The sequence below is a fragment of the Alligator sinensis genome, unplaced genomic scaffold, assembly GCF_000455745.1.
Source record: "Alligator sinensis unplaced genomic scaffold, ASM45574v1 scaffold1719_1, whole genome shotgun sequence".
Classification (NCBI taxonomy): domain Eukaryota; kingdom Metazoa; phylum Chordata; order Crocodylia; family Alligatoridae; genus Alligator; species Alligator sinensis.
Genome location: NW_005842507.1, coordinates 268,416 through 286,103, shown reverse-complemented (window position 1 = coordinate 286,103; position 17,688 = coordinate 268,416). Strand labels below are relative to the sequence as shown.

The window sequence follows — 17,688 nt, the reverse complement described above, 5'->3', positions numbered from 1 at the left end:
AAGTGTCTTTTGCCCTGAGCAGCATTTTTGCTAGCAGAGGCTAAGTACCGGTAAATGCATGGTTGTCAGCCCCATGAAAACAGTGGCTATTTGTGAAAATGTCCGTCTCAGCCTTTTTAGTGCATGTGGTTCGAGTAAATTAGGTATTTCTTTTTTTCACCTTAGACCAGGGTTATGCTGCGATAGTTGTACTGACTTCACCAGGGCTCCACTGGCTTCCCTCTGGTGTACATGGGGAATTAAACCCAGAATTTTAAAGACAGATCAGTCTTGGGATCTTTGTGTGGCTTTCAAATGACTCCGGTGTTGGACCAAATCCCATGCTCCACATGTGCAGCGGGGCTGGACCCGATGCTTTGTACCCCTGACAACGATGAAACATTGCCAGGTGAACTCCACCAATAATTCCTCCAAAGACACTTTTAATTCTTTTTCTTTTAATGTATAACAGTTATGCCTGAGTTACAGAGAGACACCTACAGGCAGCAGGTAGTTAAAGCAAATACCAGTTTCTCTTTCTACTCTACTACTCCATATAGCTGAATAAATTATGGTGTGATTATATATATACACACACACACGCGCGCGCACGCATGCGCACGCACACACACACACACATACACGCGCACAGGCATACACATGGAGCAAAATGGCTATGAGTCAAACACAGAAGCAACATATCCGCAGTTACTAGGAATAAGGAATGTTCTATAGTGCTATGTAGATATTCCCCAGGTGGGTATATGGAGGTGTTAGGGATGACGGGTTAGAAGCATTAAATACACAAAGTCTCTGAGCGGCAGGAGCCGATCGGCTGAGCTACAGGACGTGGTGAGAGGATGTCCAAGGCGGTCTTGGAATGGCGCTGGCGGGTGGGTGGGGAGATAGAGCGAGTCTTTTCCTTAGTATTATTCTTATATTTTTCCTTCCCCCCCAAGGATGTCAGTTCTCGTTCACAGGCATGGAAAACGTCAACCTGCGAGAACATCTGTGGAGTGTGTCCATGAATTTATTTAAAGATAGGGCGGGATATTCTGCATCCCCAGGTGTCCCCAGGTCCCCGGGACTGGAATGAGTGCTCGGTTCCCGTTCAGTCTGCGTCACGTGCATCCAACCACATGTTCTCCAGGGTCCTGCCGTCCAACACCTGCCCATTGCCAAGCGCTGCGGTTCCACGCTCTGTCTCACTTCTCCCTTAGGGCATCTTCCTCCATTTTGCTCCCCCCCGCCCCCCGAGTTTGTCTCTTTTCAGTAGAACTGAGGTTGGCAATCCAGAAACCAAAACGAAAAAAAAAAAAAGTTCCTTTGACTTCCATACGTGAATGTACCTTGTTTTTTGTAGGTTTTTTTTTTTTTTCTTCCAAAAAATCAAATCAAATAAAACAAACCCAAGAAACCCCGAAACAAAACCCATCCCACCCCAAAGATGCTGGAATGTATTTTGAAAACACACGATATGCAAATTTCTACAGTTCGCCCCATTTTTTTTTTTTTTTTAACTAGCACGGCACTCACTGTGTTTTTAGTATAAAAAAAAATGTCAACTTCCTATAAACATACAGCACATGACCAAATTCCCAACTAATGTACATAAGTGCGACCTCAGGGAGAGGGTCAGAGAATAGCTATCTTAGCTAGTATAGGGCATTTTTTTCATTATTCCTCTAAGAACTCTATTTACAGCCGTGGCCCAGAGGTTCATGGACTTTCTGGTGAAGGTAATTGGCAAATCGGTTTCTACTGTACTCCCTCTTTTTTTTAAGACTTTATATCTTAGGGTCCTGTGCTCTGGCTCCCAGCTCAACCAAAGTTGTCTACGAACAACATACTCACCGATAAAACCTGCTGTGCACTGTTAAGGACTGGTTTGCAGACTGGGAGCGGGGGGTGTGTGGGTGTGTGTATTTATGCACATGCAAGAATACGAAAACAAATAAGCAGGGAAAAGAGGGCGAGATCAGCAGCAGTCGAGTCTTCCCTGTTGCAAGCTGCTTTTCTTCTGCTTGATCAAGCTGGAGGTTTGAGAAACGAGTTTGGTCCAAAATGGTTTGAGGGCATGGGGCATCACCTGGGATTGTGTGTGGCCTCTCGGTGTGCATGGGACTGACATTTTCTGTTTCCTAATAGCCATGGGAGGCACCAGGCTGTGGCTTTCTAGGTGGAAACAGAACTGGTTGTTCTCACTTGGCCTTCAGTTAATGAATGACACTAAGACGTGCGGTGAAATCATCCCGAACAGGGTGTATTCTGTTGCTTAAGCCGGATTTACTCCTGTCTGTTCAAAATGGCCAGGTAACCTTGAGGTGCTGGAACAAATTGCAACAGGTATTTCAGTCCCTGCTGCCATGGGTGTTTGTCAGTCGTGTAAGCACTTTGTCTTTCCTTTTGAGTGTCCAGGCATGTCCTGGGTTCTCAAGTGTGGATGTGGCTGGAAGAAAGGCAGGGCTGTTACAGTGGCCTCCGCTGGACTAGATCCCTCCCCGACCTACTTTTCTATGAGTCTATCCCATGACTCCTCATCTTCCTTTTCTATCGTACTAGTACCAGGCAACGCAGCTTGTCGGTCATATCTCCGCTCTCCGAGAACGTCTAGGAAATCATCGTGCTTGCCCTCCTCTATGTCTCCAGCTCCGCGTGCTGTAAGGTTGCCCTTGGAATGAAATTGTGGAATGTAATGTCTAGTACTGGCCCCCGTACGTTTTGTGGTCTCGGGACATCTTCCCAGCCGGAGAGGAGAGTCTGGAGTCACAGCTGTATCTCTTGCACAGCTGGACCCGTAAAGGAGGGATTCAGGTTTTCAGGGTTAAGCCCTGGAGAACAGTGTAAGGATGCACTTGCCAACATCCTGGAGACGGAGCAGCGGTGTGTATGTTCGTGTGTCAGAGAGTTCGAGCACTCTGGTCTTTTCGAGATGCCTTCGGGAATTCAGAACGAGACTCGTCATTTTATACTAGTCAGGGTGGGCTGAATGAAGGCCATGGTTGGTGTCTGATAGAACACGGTGCAACGTAGGAAACAAGCAGATGCTTTTGGCCAAGACCTGACAACTTCTTCTTCATGTGGTCCATGGCAATTGGTAACTTTGTGGGTCTTGGTAAGCTGTGAGCCACAGCAAGGCAACAGAGAGAGCCTGAAGCCTTTCAGAAGAGACTACATGAAACACAAGTCAGGTCTGATGGTTTGAGGAGAATGGAGGAAAGAAGAAGGGGGCTATATAATCACCTAGCTGGGGTCACATGATCCCAGCATTCATTCCTGCCCATGGCAGGGGGTCGGACTTGATGATCTGCTCAGGTCCCTTCCGACCCTACCAACTATGATTAAGCAGCTGAAGGAGGCATAAAAGAAGTCCTCCTCATTAGCGATCTGGGAGTGGGGAGGCAGGCACCTTCCCAGCCCCACCAAAGCTAAGACTGTAGCAGACACCAGAGGTTTCTATAGGAGTGACCCCACGCAGCATCTGCTGCCAACTTTGGACCTTCTAAACTGGTTACTGGCTGGCACGAAATCTGTGCATCATTTAAATGGCAGCAACAGGGTGGGTTGCTGTTGTAACAGCTTTCCTCATCCTTTCCGGGATGATCAGTACAAAGGAGGCGTGTTCTTGGCGGAAGCCGTTCGAAGGAGTACGAGGATGGAACAAGTCAAAATGATTAGGGACCTACTGAAGTATTTCCTCCGGGTGCACAAGGGTCCTTACCACAACCTAGAGGTAAACTGTATAAGCCCCTCATGGTTCATGGCTTATAAGGACCCTGTCATTCCTAAGCAACTTTATCTGAGCACCAGATAGGTGCATCATGATGAGTTTTGGCTTCTATAGATGGGCAGCGGAAAACAATACCTGGGCCATGAGAGATTTCACTTCCAACATATAAAACATGGAGTTACAAAGGAAAAGGCCTAGGAGCCCAAAGGATCAAATGACAGGGGAGAAGGAAGAGTATGGGGAGGTGGTAAGAGGCAAGCGTTTATCCTGGTAGGCTGGAGAATAAAGACATCCATGGAGAAGAGCACAAGGTGCTTCCCTCGCTGTCTAGTACTGTACGGAGGGATGTATCATGGTGGGGGGTTATGCCCCCTTCTCCTTATGCTTGTGGTTAAACTATTCTGGCCTGGCCATACCTATTGCCTTCTGCCTCCCCGGTGCAGTGTGTGGACTCTGGTTTGTGTGCTGCTCCTAACAAGAACCATGTCATCGCAGTTGCCTTCGAGTAGTACAATGAGTCTTCCCACGGCTTTGCTGGCACACCCAGCCCCTCTCCCATGCCACCAGTTGCAGAGTGAAAGAAGGGCCTTTTTCATTTCTCACCCATCCTAAAGACTGTCCCACGCCTGCCTTCCGCATGCACACACAGGCCAACAATTGCTACCGAGCCTCCTGCTGCTCTTTGCTGCAAATGGTTTTCAGCGGCAATCAGATTGAACTTGGTCCCTAAGAGGAAAACTGAGCCTGGCCCCAACTGCTCCAATCCCCTGCTCAGCGATTTACATTTACACTTTCCGTAGGTCCTAGGCTGGAAGGAATTAAAATATCCATCTAATCCTGCCCCTGCTTAGCTGCCTCCCTGCCAGGGGAACCCACCAGAGCGGGAGGGGGCAGGGAGGTCTGCTGTTCCTTTAACTTTTTTTTTTCCCGATACGATCTTCTATTTGGTCCAAAGGTCTTTTGTGGTCCTGAATCACATCACCTTTTGCGATCAGCTTGGTTATTCCTTCCTATACAATGTTCACCAATTTACAACAACAAAAAGGAAAAAAAGAAAAAAAAAAAGAAAAGAAAAAAGTATTTTACAAAGGAAAAAAAAAATCAGTGTTGACTATGCCAACTACCTAGATCAATGGAAAGTCCTTAAGCGTGGGCAGTATGCCAAGCTGGCCAAGGGGGTTGGAGGGAGGGCATGAACATCAGGGTTCATAAATGCACCCAACCCGTTGTCTCTGGCCACAGAAGGAGGCATGGTTGAAGAGGCTGGATTGGCCTCTTCGAAGAGTACTCAGTAAAGCGTTGGATATGTGGAGAGCCATCCCCCTCTTTCCCGTCTCCTTTGCAGCTTGAGTTGGTAGGGGGGACTGGGAAGGAGAGGGGTCCGGGTACATGTGGATCCCTGGAAGGCTGGTGGTGGTGTTTTCTCCGGTGGTACCAGGTTGCTGGAGTGGTTTGTTGGCACAGGTGGACTCTTCAGTAAGCCTGGCCTGTCTCTACCGGTAGGAGGCCCAGCACAGCTGAATGTTCTCCCAGCTTCATCCTACGCTGTGTAGACAGGCTCACGTTCTTGGCCAAATAGTCGACGGCAGCTGGGAGGGTGGAGTGGAAAAAGAGAGGGAGAGAAAAAAAAAAAAAAGGACAGCGTGAGAGTTGGGATTTGGGGGAAATGCAGTGTTTCACGTCTAGATAAAGTTCCCACGGTAGCAAAGAGGAGTTGCACATAGAGATGGCAGCCACCCTACTGTAGGGAGAGTCACAGATAGTCAAGGGTTGGGTGCACAGACAGACAAAGGTCTATTATAATGGGAGTGAAGTGCAGATGTTGCCTCCTGAGATCTCTCTACGCCTATTGCTACAGAGGCATGAATCTTTCCTAAATATCTGGAAAACACACAAACTCCCCTTTTCATAGCAAACCTAGGCTTTGGGGGAGTTGCTAGGAGATGGAGCCTGGACAGGACCTCGGTGGGGACAGTTGCAGGATGAGCACAGAGGTGGTCATTCCTCGTGTCCTCAACTCCCCTGGGTGACCTCCCAGCCACAGGCCCAGCTCCTGATCTGGGTTACGCGGCTGTAGCTTAACTCCACTGGGTCCGACGAAGCAACACCAGTGCGAGTGAGGTCAGAGCCTGACCCGTACGCCCAAAACCGATACGTTTTGGTCTCACTCCCTGCCTCCTTCCTCCCCTCCTAGGAGAGGCCTGCACCTATTGTGGTCATCTCGGGAGACACGGCAGCGAGTCCCGCGGTAAACCAAGGACCCCGAGTCCCAATCTGCCACCAAGTCCCAGCTCAGCTGAGTGCCCCCTGGTCTGAGCGGGGAAGAGGGATGGGGCAGGATGGTGACATTGCTCATTAGCAAAGCTTCAGTCAAAGTCTCTCCCTCTCGCTAGCTATAATGTCTCAAATTAGATTAATAAGGAGCTGGCAGGAGACGTACAATCGGTGCCAATGAGTAAACAAATTTCAGCCATCAACGTCTTGTCAGACGCCTGCCCCCAAGGGGGTCCCTTCCAGACACAAATTCTTATTAGAGTTGTCATATCTATTAGAATTCCTTTCACGCTTCTGCGTTCCATCACCGGCATCATTAGCACAGCTCCGGCCTCTGGGAACTGTAAGGACCGCATTAATCTGGCACCCCTGCTCCACACCGGCTGGGACAGAGCAGGCTGCGCTGCCTCTACGTGTGAGCTTTCGTGCCTCGCTGCACGTGAGAGGCAAATGGACCTGGGCACGGGGTAAAGTTACCTTCAGGTAGCAAGGGCAGCGCTGATCCCTCTTAGGGAGAACAGTCGCAGGTGGCTTCTTGGCGCTGCAGTCACACAGGACGGCAGATTGGGAACCAGGCGCGATGCTTTGGCGGGTGGATGGAGGCGTGTGGAAGTCCCAGGAAGAATGAAAATCCTATTGCCTCGTCATAAGGTTTTTTGTTCTACGTGGTTGTACAAACGGATGATGTAGGTGTGTACCAATCATAGGGATCAAAGGGGTTCATCTAGTCCAACTCTCTGCTTGAGACAGGATCCTCCGTGTCTCAACCATCTCCAGCAAGTGTTTGTCTAATCTCCTCTGAAATGCAGTACTTCCACAGATGGAGATCCCACAACCTGTCTAGGTCATTATACCTATACGGTTTAACCACCCGTACGCTTAGGAAGATCTTTCTAATATCCAATCTATTTTTCCCTTGTTGCAATTTAAGACTGCTGTTTCTCGTCCTGTCCCCTGCAGCCACAGGGAACGGTCTATACTATTATAGTATAGATGTACACACACATACTATGTACTATTTTGACTGCTATATGTCATACTGACATAGGACTGGCAGGAACCTCTTGGGGCACTGAGTCCTGTCTCCGGCCATCATAGACAACCGCATTATACAATCCCCTTAATAGTCTCTAGGGCAGGGGCGGGCAATTATTTTGGGTGGAGGGCCACTAACTGAATTTTGGCAAGCCATCAAGGGCCACGTGACAGGCATCCTGGGGCAGATAAAGATTAATTTTCTAAATTTTTTAGGGGCCCCGTGAGCCAGATAGAATGGCCTGGTGGGCCGCATCTGGCCCACGGGCCGCACTTTGCCCCCCCCTGCTCTAGGGATACATTTAGGCTGGACTAGCAAAGCAAATGTATTCCTGATACGGTCTCCGTAGCACAGGTGGTTAGCAATGGTGTGTGTGTGGATGTATGTGTATCCGGGTGCACACCATATGCACATTGTCATTTTGCAAGGCACAGATGTAGACATGTACTCGAGAAGGGAGAGAGAGAGAGAGGAGGGTGATCTAGGAAAATTAATTCTTCTTGGGGATTAGTCGGTTCTGAAGCCTGGACAGAAATTGCTCATCCTGCTCTGGGCATCACTTAGTGATAGAAATGTAGTGACATTATTACAAGGGGAAGGAAAAAAAAGGGGCTGAAACCCCCCTCAACAATTCTCTTCTGTGCCACTGGGAGCATTGGCTGGCACCGCATCATGCCTTGCTAGAAATCAAAATTGCATGTTGCCGGTTTAATAGAGAGGAGGACCCAAAACAAAAAGTAGCATAAGGCATATAGGGGTGGGTGTGTGTAGGCCAGCCTGCCCCATGCTCAGAGGTGCTGAGCGCTCCCATCCCTCATTGACTCGCATAGGAGTAGCAGGTGTTCAGCACCTCTTACATAGATAGACACAGTCCCTATGAGTATGCTACTTGAAGCGAATGAGCTCTTTATCAGGCCCTATGTATATAGGTCCTGTCTGCATAATTCCAGAGGGGCTTTGCCATTTTAAATGCATCCCATCTTCACAGAGAGGATGATGATTTGGGCAGCGTTTGCTTTTCAGCCTCCCACCGAAAGGGAGGAGGGTCACTCGCCAAAGGGCCGGGCTTAGCTAAAAGGCTGTTTTTCCCGGGGAGGGAGCGACTGCGATGCTCAGCAAAGGAGAGGAGCAGCCGAGGTGGCGTGCGCGTGTGCAAATCTTCTCACCTACCTTCACCTCGGCAGCAGGAAGGGCTCCTGTGTGACTGAGTGCCTCGGGGGAGCGTGGCACATCTGGTCTAACTCTGCCAATCGCACACGATTCGCTTCTGGGCACAGAGCGTTGGGGAGCCCGGATCCTGACTGAAATAAACTGGCAAGTGTTCCCGCTGCCAACTGAGCCGTGAGCTCAAAACTGGACTTTGAAACTGGATGAAAGTCTAAGGCTTGGCGGCAAAGAGGGAGGCATGGGACAGAAACAAAGAAGGGAGACAAGTATAAGAATAGAAAGGGATCTGGGCCATTGCATGAACAGAGAGAGCCCTGAAGAAGGATCCCTGGCATTTCATTTTGAGATCGCTTCCCTTCCCTCCTCCTTTCTATTTTAGTCTGTTGGATTAATTTGATTGTATTCTATTCTATGTTATTTTATTTTATTTTATTTCCCCTTCCTCGTTTTTTTTTTTTTCCTCTTACACACATGGGGTGTGACTAACGTCCCGCCCAAGGGGATCTTTATTGGAAATACATGGTATTGGAATTTGTTTAAGATTTTTATCAATAGCACGTGTGTCCAGCCTCACATCCAGAAGCGAGGGGAAGGTCAGGGGGTCACAGATCAAGCTCCCTAAAAACAAAAAAAGGAGGGGCGGGGGAAAGCTGCTATTGATCCCGTCTGCCGCCACAGCCGGTTCTCATTTAGCCGTAGAAGTTAAAGACATTAAAGGGCTGTGACGGAGGGAGGAATAAAAAGCCACAGTCGAATGGAAGGAAAGGTCACTGAGGACAAGCCATGGGCGAGCTGGAGAGCTGGAGGAGGAAGAGGATGCACCTTTAACCCTCCGCGGGTCACTCTCTCACAACACCACGCTGATTATTAGTTTAACACCGGCAGGTGAGCCCTTTGCCAGGGTCTCTAGTGTTTTTGTGACCCAGCCATCCTAGACGAGAAACAGACCCTCCCAACCGCTGCCTTTTGGGGCTGATCCAAACCCCTTGCTGAAGTCAATGGACAGATGCCAGCTCTGGCTCAGGCAGCAAAGCAGACGGGCTCATGACTCCGTGCCACTCTCAGCTGCCAGCCTAGCGGGGGTCACAATGCCCTAGTTTGACTTGGTTGCAGAGACTGGCGCCGTCTTCCCATCCTCTGCTCCGGGAGTTCAAAAAATCACCATCGAGTTTAGCCTCAGATCTAAGTTTTATCACTGTCCGAGCATGGAGTCCAGTGCTGGTGCCTTGCTAAGCTTTCTAGGGCCAAAACCTGGCTGGCGAATTTTTTGCTAGACTTCAAATCAGTCCGCAGCATTGCCCACTTCTTGCAACAAGTCATAGATTCCCGCGCTAACCCCCTCCCTCCTCGTTTCCCTTTGTACTAATCAGGAGAGCGGCTAGCGTCCCCCTACCTCGGCCCGCACCCCTCAAACACCTCTTCAGCACATTTCATAGATGCATAGATGTTTGGGTGGGAAGGGACCTCCGTAGGTCGCCGAGTCCGACCCCCTGCCCTGGGCAGAAAAGAGCACTGACCCTAGCTAGGTGCTTGTCCAGTCTCCTCTTGAAGACCCCCCAGGGTAGGGGAGAGCCCCGCTCCCTTAATCTTGAGCCATAGTGAGCAATGTGATGAAGCAGGCCTACATCAACAGGCTGTGGTCTGATGCTGGCAGCAGAATAAGGGCTGAGCTGGATTTGCTTGTGACTTTGGTGGATGGGGTGGTTTTGGCAGTGGTGGACCTGTGCGTTTTCCTCTAATGAGTCATCAATGGTGGGCTTATATCCACCATAAATATTTGTTCAGAGGATGGGCTGGTGGGGTCCTGACTGCATAGCCAAGCTCAGTCCCTTGCTTAGCATAGTCTCAGGACAGAGACCTCATTATGGAGAGCCTGGGAGGGAGTATATGATGGAAGGGTGGCACTGATGGGCCCTGAAGGGAGTCACGTCCAACTGTCTTTTCCCTGGGAAATGGCCCCCGTGTCCTGGGCGCGTGATGCTGGGGCCATTCGGGATCAAAGAACTGGAGATGAGGAAACCAAAGGGCCCCTGGTGGGGTCTGTCTTTCCTTCATAATATTTGTTTAAAATATTAAATTCAAACTTTTCAAATAGACAGCGAGTGAGTGAAGGACCCTGTGCAGAGCTCGATAGAGGACGGGGGTTTGTCCCTAGGGAATGAGTCTCTGTCTCCATCCAGAGAGCAGAGCCAACCCTCTGTATAATTGCCGGCTTTGCTACCCTTCCTCCCCGCCATGCTGACTCTCCAGTGCAATTGGTACTCACTTTGTCCATACTGGCCATACTGGTAGCCAGCTACTGGGTCCACGCTGTAACTGGTGGTGCTGTAGGTGGGAGGGCAGTAGGACTGCGAGGTGGGGAGGCTGTCCACAGACTTGATGGAGTCACTCCGCTGGCTGCAGCTGGCGGAGATGGAGTTGGTGCTGTCTAAGCCACCGTGGAGTGGGGAGATGGAGAAGTCAGCTTGGGGCTGTGGAGGGACCCCGCTGGGGTTGCTCAGGATACTCATCACCTGGAGAAGCAAAGGGGAAAGCATGTCAATAGGCCCATGGATAGGACACGCTCTGATACACCCAGGCTTAACCTGGGGTGCCCTGGTGAGAGCCAGTGTATCCAGTGACTTTAAAGTCCGGCCAATGGTGCCAGAGTGAAGACCACGGGGAATGATGCCCCACCACCAAATCATACATACAGCACAGGCCGTGGCCATGTGAGGTCCTGTAGGCCTCATTATAACCAGTAGGAAGAGGGAGGACAGGTCTGGCCCATCATCCTAGGTCTTTCTTTCCTGACCCTGCCAACTGGAGAGACAGGTAATACCAGTGCCATAGATATAGCTCCAGTAGGAAATGAACTGGGAACACTTGCTGTGCCCTTGCAACACATGCTTGAGGAAGGATTAAACTAGCGAGAAGCATGCAGGAGGGTCTGTGTTATGAGGAAGGTTGGACTGGATGATCATATCTGGACATTGCATTTATGGCTGAAATGTTCCAAGCACCGAATACTGGCATGCGATGGAAGTCCACCTGGCAGAAGCACTGGCGAAGTGAACAGTTGCTATCCATCAAACTGAAACACACGGTGTATAAAATGCGATCGAGCCATTTTATAGGAGAACCGTCACCTCCCACCTGCTGTCTTGGGCACCAAAATGTCAATGGACAGACTCCACTTGACTGTCACTGAGCTTTGATTCAGGCCCTTGAGCATCAGTTCAACTCCAACTCACAATGTCCTCATCTGGCTGGGTAGCAGAGATGGGTCAGATTCCCATAACTAAGGCAACTAACTCTTCAGCAGATTATGGGTGAAGAATCATCATCACCAATGCTTAGCACTGGCAAAATTTGACATCTTCAAAGCACTGCCTGCACTTTCATGAACAAATCCTCCCACAACCTCCTTGTCAGGCTGGTCAGTAGCTTGAGTCCCACTTTATACCGGGGTGACTGAGACATGGGGAGCTGAGAGCAACATTTTCAGAAGTGAGATACTTTGATTTTTTGATGCCCAAGACGTGGCGCTTAATTTATCCAGGTGTGGAGCGCTACCTGCAACTCATGGCAGTGCTGCTCCACTGAAGAGTGGATGCTTGAAAGGCTGTGGACAGGGAACCCAAGAATAGCAGTTGCTTTTGAAAGTGATGGCCGAAATGATCTTGTTACCACCATTTGCCCAACGTCAACGGTGCACTTAGGTATATATGGTCAGTGGTGGGTACACCAGCTTCCCGGTCAGTTCACTTAGCCAATGCTTCCTCCTCGCATGCAGGTGTAACACTGGGAGATTAGTGATTTTAAACAAATACAATATTTGTTTTTTCCCCTCTTTTTTATGTCTACATTACAGTCAGGACATCCATGAGAGATCCATTCAAGGCCTCCAGTCGGCGCAAGGAGCTGCCTTTTACAACAGTCACCACCACAATGCTTTATGGGATGCTATCATTACTTTGTGCCAAGGAAACACAAAAACACCAACTTAGGGCTTAGCAGGTAAGTGTGAGGCAAACTCTTTTCCAAGCCGTACATCGCAGGTATCTGAGAATTGGCTTTTTCGGTTTTATTGCCAGCTCTTCCACTGACTCTCTGTGACTCAGCCTTTCGGGGCCTGAAGTCCCCCATCGACAAAATGGGATAATAATATTCATGTAGGTCACAAGGGGTTGTGACTGAAGCCTTTAACATTTGTGAAGAGTTTGGGGACTGTTGCAGGAGAATCCCTATAAAAGGGCAAGGTAGTTATAGTGCTATAATTATTATTGATATTTGCCCTATAATTATGATTGTTATTTGCCAAAGAAGCCAGTGTTTTGGGCTGGCTTTTGATTAGCTTGAGGCTGGAGTTCAGTTTAAAATCTGACTTGAGGACTAAGATTCAAGTGTGATGGCACTAGAAACACAAGGAGCACCCCTGTTGAGGTGTCCTCCAGAGAGGCATCGATCCTGGAAAACCAGCTATTCCTATAAGATTTCTGCCGTTTTGGGTTTCCAGCTGAACTAGATCTGAGTCATAAGTTTTGCTTTTGGATCCAGTCTGGATGGGGAGATAATGAAGATGATCCATCCCTTGCTTTTAAAATGCAGCTAGGGCAGAGTAGAGGTCCTAGCTCAGCCCATCTCAACGTTATACCTGGCTGTAAATGTAGTGCAGCATGCAACAACATGATCTTTCCATGCCGGGTCCTTAAACGGCTAATGTGGGTTATTCACTTTGCAGAGAAAATGCCTGCTACAAGAGACCTTGTCTTCGTGGCAAACAGAACCGGGCTGGAGAGAGCCAGTTTGCTTGTGGGGCTGGGAATCAGAGACTTGATTCTGCATTCACTGATGCAATGGCCTATTGAAATTGAGATTACCCATGGTTGTAAAGCAAAGTGCCGAAAAGTGTCTGGAGGACTAGGGCACCGGGAAGGGGCCGGGGGGGGAAAGGAGAGGAGCTTTGAGCGCATCTCGGCTGAGCCGTCAGCTGTCGCGGGGGAAGCGCGAGCTTGCGGTGTTTGTGCCGGCCGCTCACCAGGGGACCACCGGTCACCTTGGGAGGCCAGCGCAGAGCTCGACGGCAGAAATGTTGGAAACCTCCAAATTTAGCATAACCTTATTGACATCAATTAAAGTGGCAAATTGAAAATATTTGGAGCCTGGCAAGTGGTAAAATGAGCCCTTTATCCCCTGCCAGTGCCCTGGTGAGCTATTATGCGAAGGATTCATTCTCCGGAATGACACAAGGGGGGATTGTATAGAACGGCGACTCCCCTCCCGACTCAGCCCCGTAACCCGGCTCACCTCCCCTACCCCTACCCCTACCCCTACCCCTCCTCCCTCACCTTCCTAGCCGAGGCCTCAGCGATCGGGAGCTGACTGGCGTTTGCTTTCTAAAGCTTTCCCTCCCCTGGAAGGACTCCGGAGTCCAGCAGAGGCCTTTTCCTTTACGTAATGTCACCTCCTGACTCAGGCAGACTGAGTCTCTTTTGGGGGATTTGTCTGTGTGTCGAGGATACGGAGTCCCAAGGTGGTGGGGGAGCAATGCAGGGTTATTAAGCGGGCTGGAAAAAGCAGTGGCACCCCAACCATCCTAGCTACTGAACGTATCACGGACAGCTTCATCATCTTTCGCCCAGGGATTTTTTGCACGCTCTTGACGATCACAATGATTCAGACTCCAGGTAGATAAAGGAGGCCTTTTGTTCATCGCACAATGCCAACTTTGACTGCAAGACTCACCGCTCGAAGATATTGCAGAGACCGAAAGCTACGTGGGGTATAAAAAAGAAGACTGACGTGTATAGAGATGACAGAGTTAGATTAGTCAATACAAAAAGAAAATAAAAGAAAGCCTGCAAAATGTCACTGGAAGGATGCAAACCTTCCTGCTTCAGGGCTTGCGCCAGCTTCTACCAGAGGTCAGAGGAAATTCTCTTGGGGCCAGAAGATATCACACTGTATGCATTCTTGCACCTTGCTTGAAAGAAGAAGCTACTGGCCATGGCCAGCTTGAGGAAGCTGGACTAGATGGACTATTGATCTGACTTAGTATAGTGAGCCGGTGCCACCGGGCATACACTGCAGCTTTTTCTTCAACTTGACTCCAGGGGCCATGCAGAAAATGGGGCTTTTCATCTTAAAATAACTGAGCACCCTTTCCTAATGGCTCCTACAGGAGCCATTCCCAGAACTCGAGCGGGCTTTGGGAACTCAGATTTCAGGTAACAGGATGCTCTAAAGCAAGGGCATCGGGCGCCTGGGACAAAGCAACGCTGCAGTGGTTTGCGGCGGAAGGTGTTTGTCCAAGTCAGGAGGATCAGCAATTTATTCTTTTCTTTAAACTGAAGCTGAGATTCTGCAGGCTCTGCGTACATCACCCGAGCTGCATAAGCACGTTGGGTGAGTTGGTGGTATCTGGGTGGGCAGCCTGTATATTTGACAGCCACAGTTTAATGTCACTTGATTTCATGTGGCGCACAGATTTCTGGACTAGGTGAAGCAGGTAGGACAGCACTGATGGTCTACGAGGCCAACATTTGATCAGCTGAGCTCTTTATCGTGATCATATATAGATGTTAGCTATTAGATATCTTATGATCTGATTTTGTTCTTGGCTGGAATCAGGACTCAGCTTACAGAAGATGCTGCTAGTCGTTATTTTTGTAAAGCAACAGCTCAGCTCACTGATGGGGAAGGCATCGCTTCCTCTCTCACTCCCTGCTAAGCTGTCTGGGACCTGGGGACTAAGAGTACAAATTTGGGGCTGGTTCAGGTAGAAATCAGGTGAGACAAAATGAAATTCAGTCAAAAGTCCCTAGGATCGAAGGGGTTCCTTGCTCCTTCCTCCCCCACCCCAAATTGGCTGCTTTGCAGTGCCCTGTGAGTGGCAAGAGGACTCAGCAAGGATTACATTTACACTCATTTTAAGATGCTTTGACAGAGACAGAAGGATGTAGGGTGATAAAGGAGTCTGACCTGCATTGGCCAAACCCATGAAAGCTGAATTGCAGAAAGCACCTGTTTGAATTCCTGCAAAGAAAAACAACCAAGTTGCATGGCGTTGTGCACAGCATGATTTTGGGGTCCCCTCCAGGCTCTACACAAGGCTTTGAGTAAGTCACTTTAGCTCACTAAAGAATCCCTATGAATATTATAGTATCTCATTAGGGTGTCAAGATGCTGAATTAATTCTGTAAAGAGGTGTGCGATCCTAGAACAGAAGATACCATGGTATAAAAATGAGACTATTGTATTAGAAGCCAAGAGGATCCCAACATGTAAACACGAGGAGAGGGGGAGCCATGTCCCAGGTTCCTGCACATCACATATCCAGTTCCTTTTGGACAAAGATCAAAAAAGAAAAGAGTATGCACCAGATAGATGCTTCTATACTAATCCTCCATAAGAAGAAAGATGGATGGTGTTTTGGGATGGATGGGTGGCCTAGTGGCACTCAGGATTTCAATTCCCATCTCTACCCTAGTGTGTGAGTTTGGAGAAGTCACTTAAACCAGTGGTTCCCAACCTTTTTAGACTGTGGACTGGCAAACCATGGACCAGAAGTGACCGCGGACTGGGAGTGACTGCAAACCGTCACAATGCGGACCAGCATACTGCAGGCCGGAAGTGACCGGCATACTGCGGACTGGCAGCCAACCTTTTTTTATATTCAGTATAAAAAAGGGTTGGCTGCCAGTGTGCAGTATGCCGGTCACTTCTGGGCTGGTGGTCCGGCAGCCAACTCTTTGCAGCCGTGGCCCAGGGGTTGGGAACCTCTGACTTAAACCATCTCTTCCCTGGTTCCCAACTGTAAAGACCCAAGAAGAGGGCAGCAAAAGCACTTCAAGACCGCCCTTAAGACCAGCTTGAACAAATGCAATATGGACATCAAGTCATGGGAAGCTCCCACCCAGGATCACCCCAAATGGAGGAAGCGTCTGCTTTAAGGATCTCAGTACTCTGAAACCTTAGGATGACGGCAGGAGACTGAAAAATGGGAGAAACTGTGCGTTGCAGACTGAATCAAGGATCCAGAGCCACCCACCCTGCACGGACATGTGTGCCAGACTTGCAACAGGTTCTGTCGTTCCCGGACGGGCCTCGTCAGCCATCTTCCAACCTGCCGATAAGACAATCATCCTCAACCGCAAGGGATTGCTGAAGAGAAGAGGACTGTAGACCACAGGCGGCACTGCTGCTTTTGCCTGTCGTAGCCAGGCTCTTTAGACTGGAAGGTCTCTGAAGCAGGGATTGTTTTATACGATGTGTTTCTCGAACCCTCGCACGGGGGAGTCCCGAGCTCATTTCCAGACTCGACGGCAATCAAAACAACAGCGGAGCATGGGTTCTTCCATGCCCGCAGGCATTCTCCTGTACAGCCACCCAGTAATGACAACCCTTTAAAAGCCAAGGCATGGAGGAGAGGCCTCTAGCCTGGCTAGGCCAGGGTTGCCTGGCATTTTGTTCCAGTTGGTTAAACCAATTTTCCAGCAAACTTTTGAACTTTGGGAAGTTGGGGGCAGCTGGAGTAATCCCTCCTCAAGAATGCAGAGTCCTTTTACCTTTCCTTTTTTGACCTTGCTTTCCGATAATTTATTACTTCTTGGTGCATTACCATCACTAACTAAAAATCAATACTCACTGCACATCTGTAAGGTTTTATCTGGAGGGGAATCTGTTCCCTGCCAATCACAGAGATTGACAGCCTTCCCTTCCCCTCCCTCTCATCAATGGTTTCTCTCCCCCTTCCCCGTCTCCTTTCCCTTTGCTGCTGCCCCAAATCAGTCACAGGTTTGGCGTGAGCTTGCACTTCGGGGGAAGTCAATAGCAGCCCCAGCGCTAGGAGCCCGTGGCCTCGTTTCCACCCTCTCTGTTCGCCGGGGGAGAGAGAGGGGTCGCGGTCTGTTGGGGGACGGAGGTTATTGTACAATGGACCCTCATGGATGAAAGAATAGGCCCCCTCCCTTCCTGCTGCCGCCCCCTCCTTGCCACCGTCTCTATAGTCCCTCAGTTCCCCCCGGACGTTTCATCACTCTCTCCCATACTTTAAAAGAAGGGGAGTTAAAAAAATGTAATTAATTCCCTCCATTTCTGAGCTGGCCCTCAGGGCCTCTGGCCGTGGAAACTGTAGCAGGGGAAATGTGCACCCTTTATGATAAACGAATGCGGCTTTGGAAAGTGAAGTGCAATTAGAAGCTTCAATCTCTGCAATCAGGGCTTCAGATTTTGAGGTTTGGAGGTTGCGGGGGGTGGGGGATGGCGGGGTGCAGGCTGTCGCGGGGGGGAAATCTGACTGCCAGTACAGGGGTAGGGAGCGGTATTTTTGATGCACAAAAGGAGGTGCATGGTGGGGAGGGGAGACGATGCCTACCGAGTGAGAAAAGACACCCCCAAATATCCCCCGTGGTTAGGTGAGCTCTTGGTACTCTTGCACCTCGCCCCCCCAATCAAGACGGAGGCATTGCTTTTGGGGCCGCTTTTGATTTTTATTCTGCTTTCTTTCCCCGATTCCAGC

General features: G+C 49.5%; 1 protein-coding gene across 4 annotated transcripts in view; it reads right to left on the bottom strand.

Annotated features, from left to right (window-relative positions):
* Positions 1-461: 461 nt before the first annotated feature.
* Positions 462-17,688, bottom strand: part of PAX7 (paired box 7) — a 133,925-nt gene continuing 116,698 nt past the window's right edge. For all 4 annotated transcript variants that reach the window (XM_006031474.3, XM_006031475.3, XM_025213157.1 and 1 more), the window contains exons 8-9: positions 10,453-10,699; positions 462-5,298 (exon numbers count right to left, since the gene is read on the bottom strand). In XM_006031474.3, the coding sequence (XP_006031536.1) occupies positions 5,183-5,298; positions 10,453-10,699 (363 nt within the window). In that variant the 3' untranslated portion in view covers positions 462-5,182. The remainder of the gene's footprint in view (positions 5,299-10,452; positions 10,700-17,688) is intronic.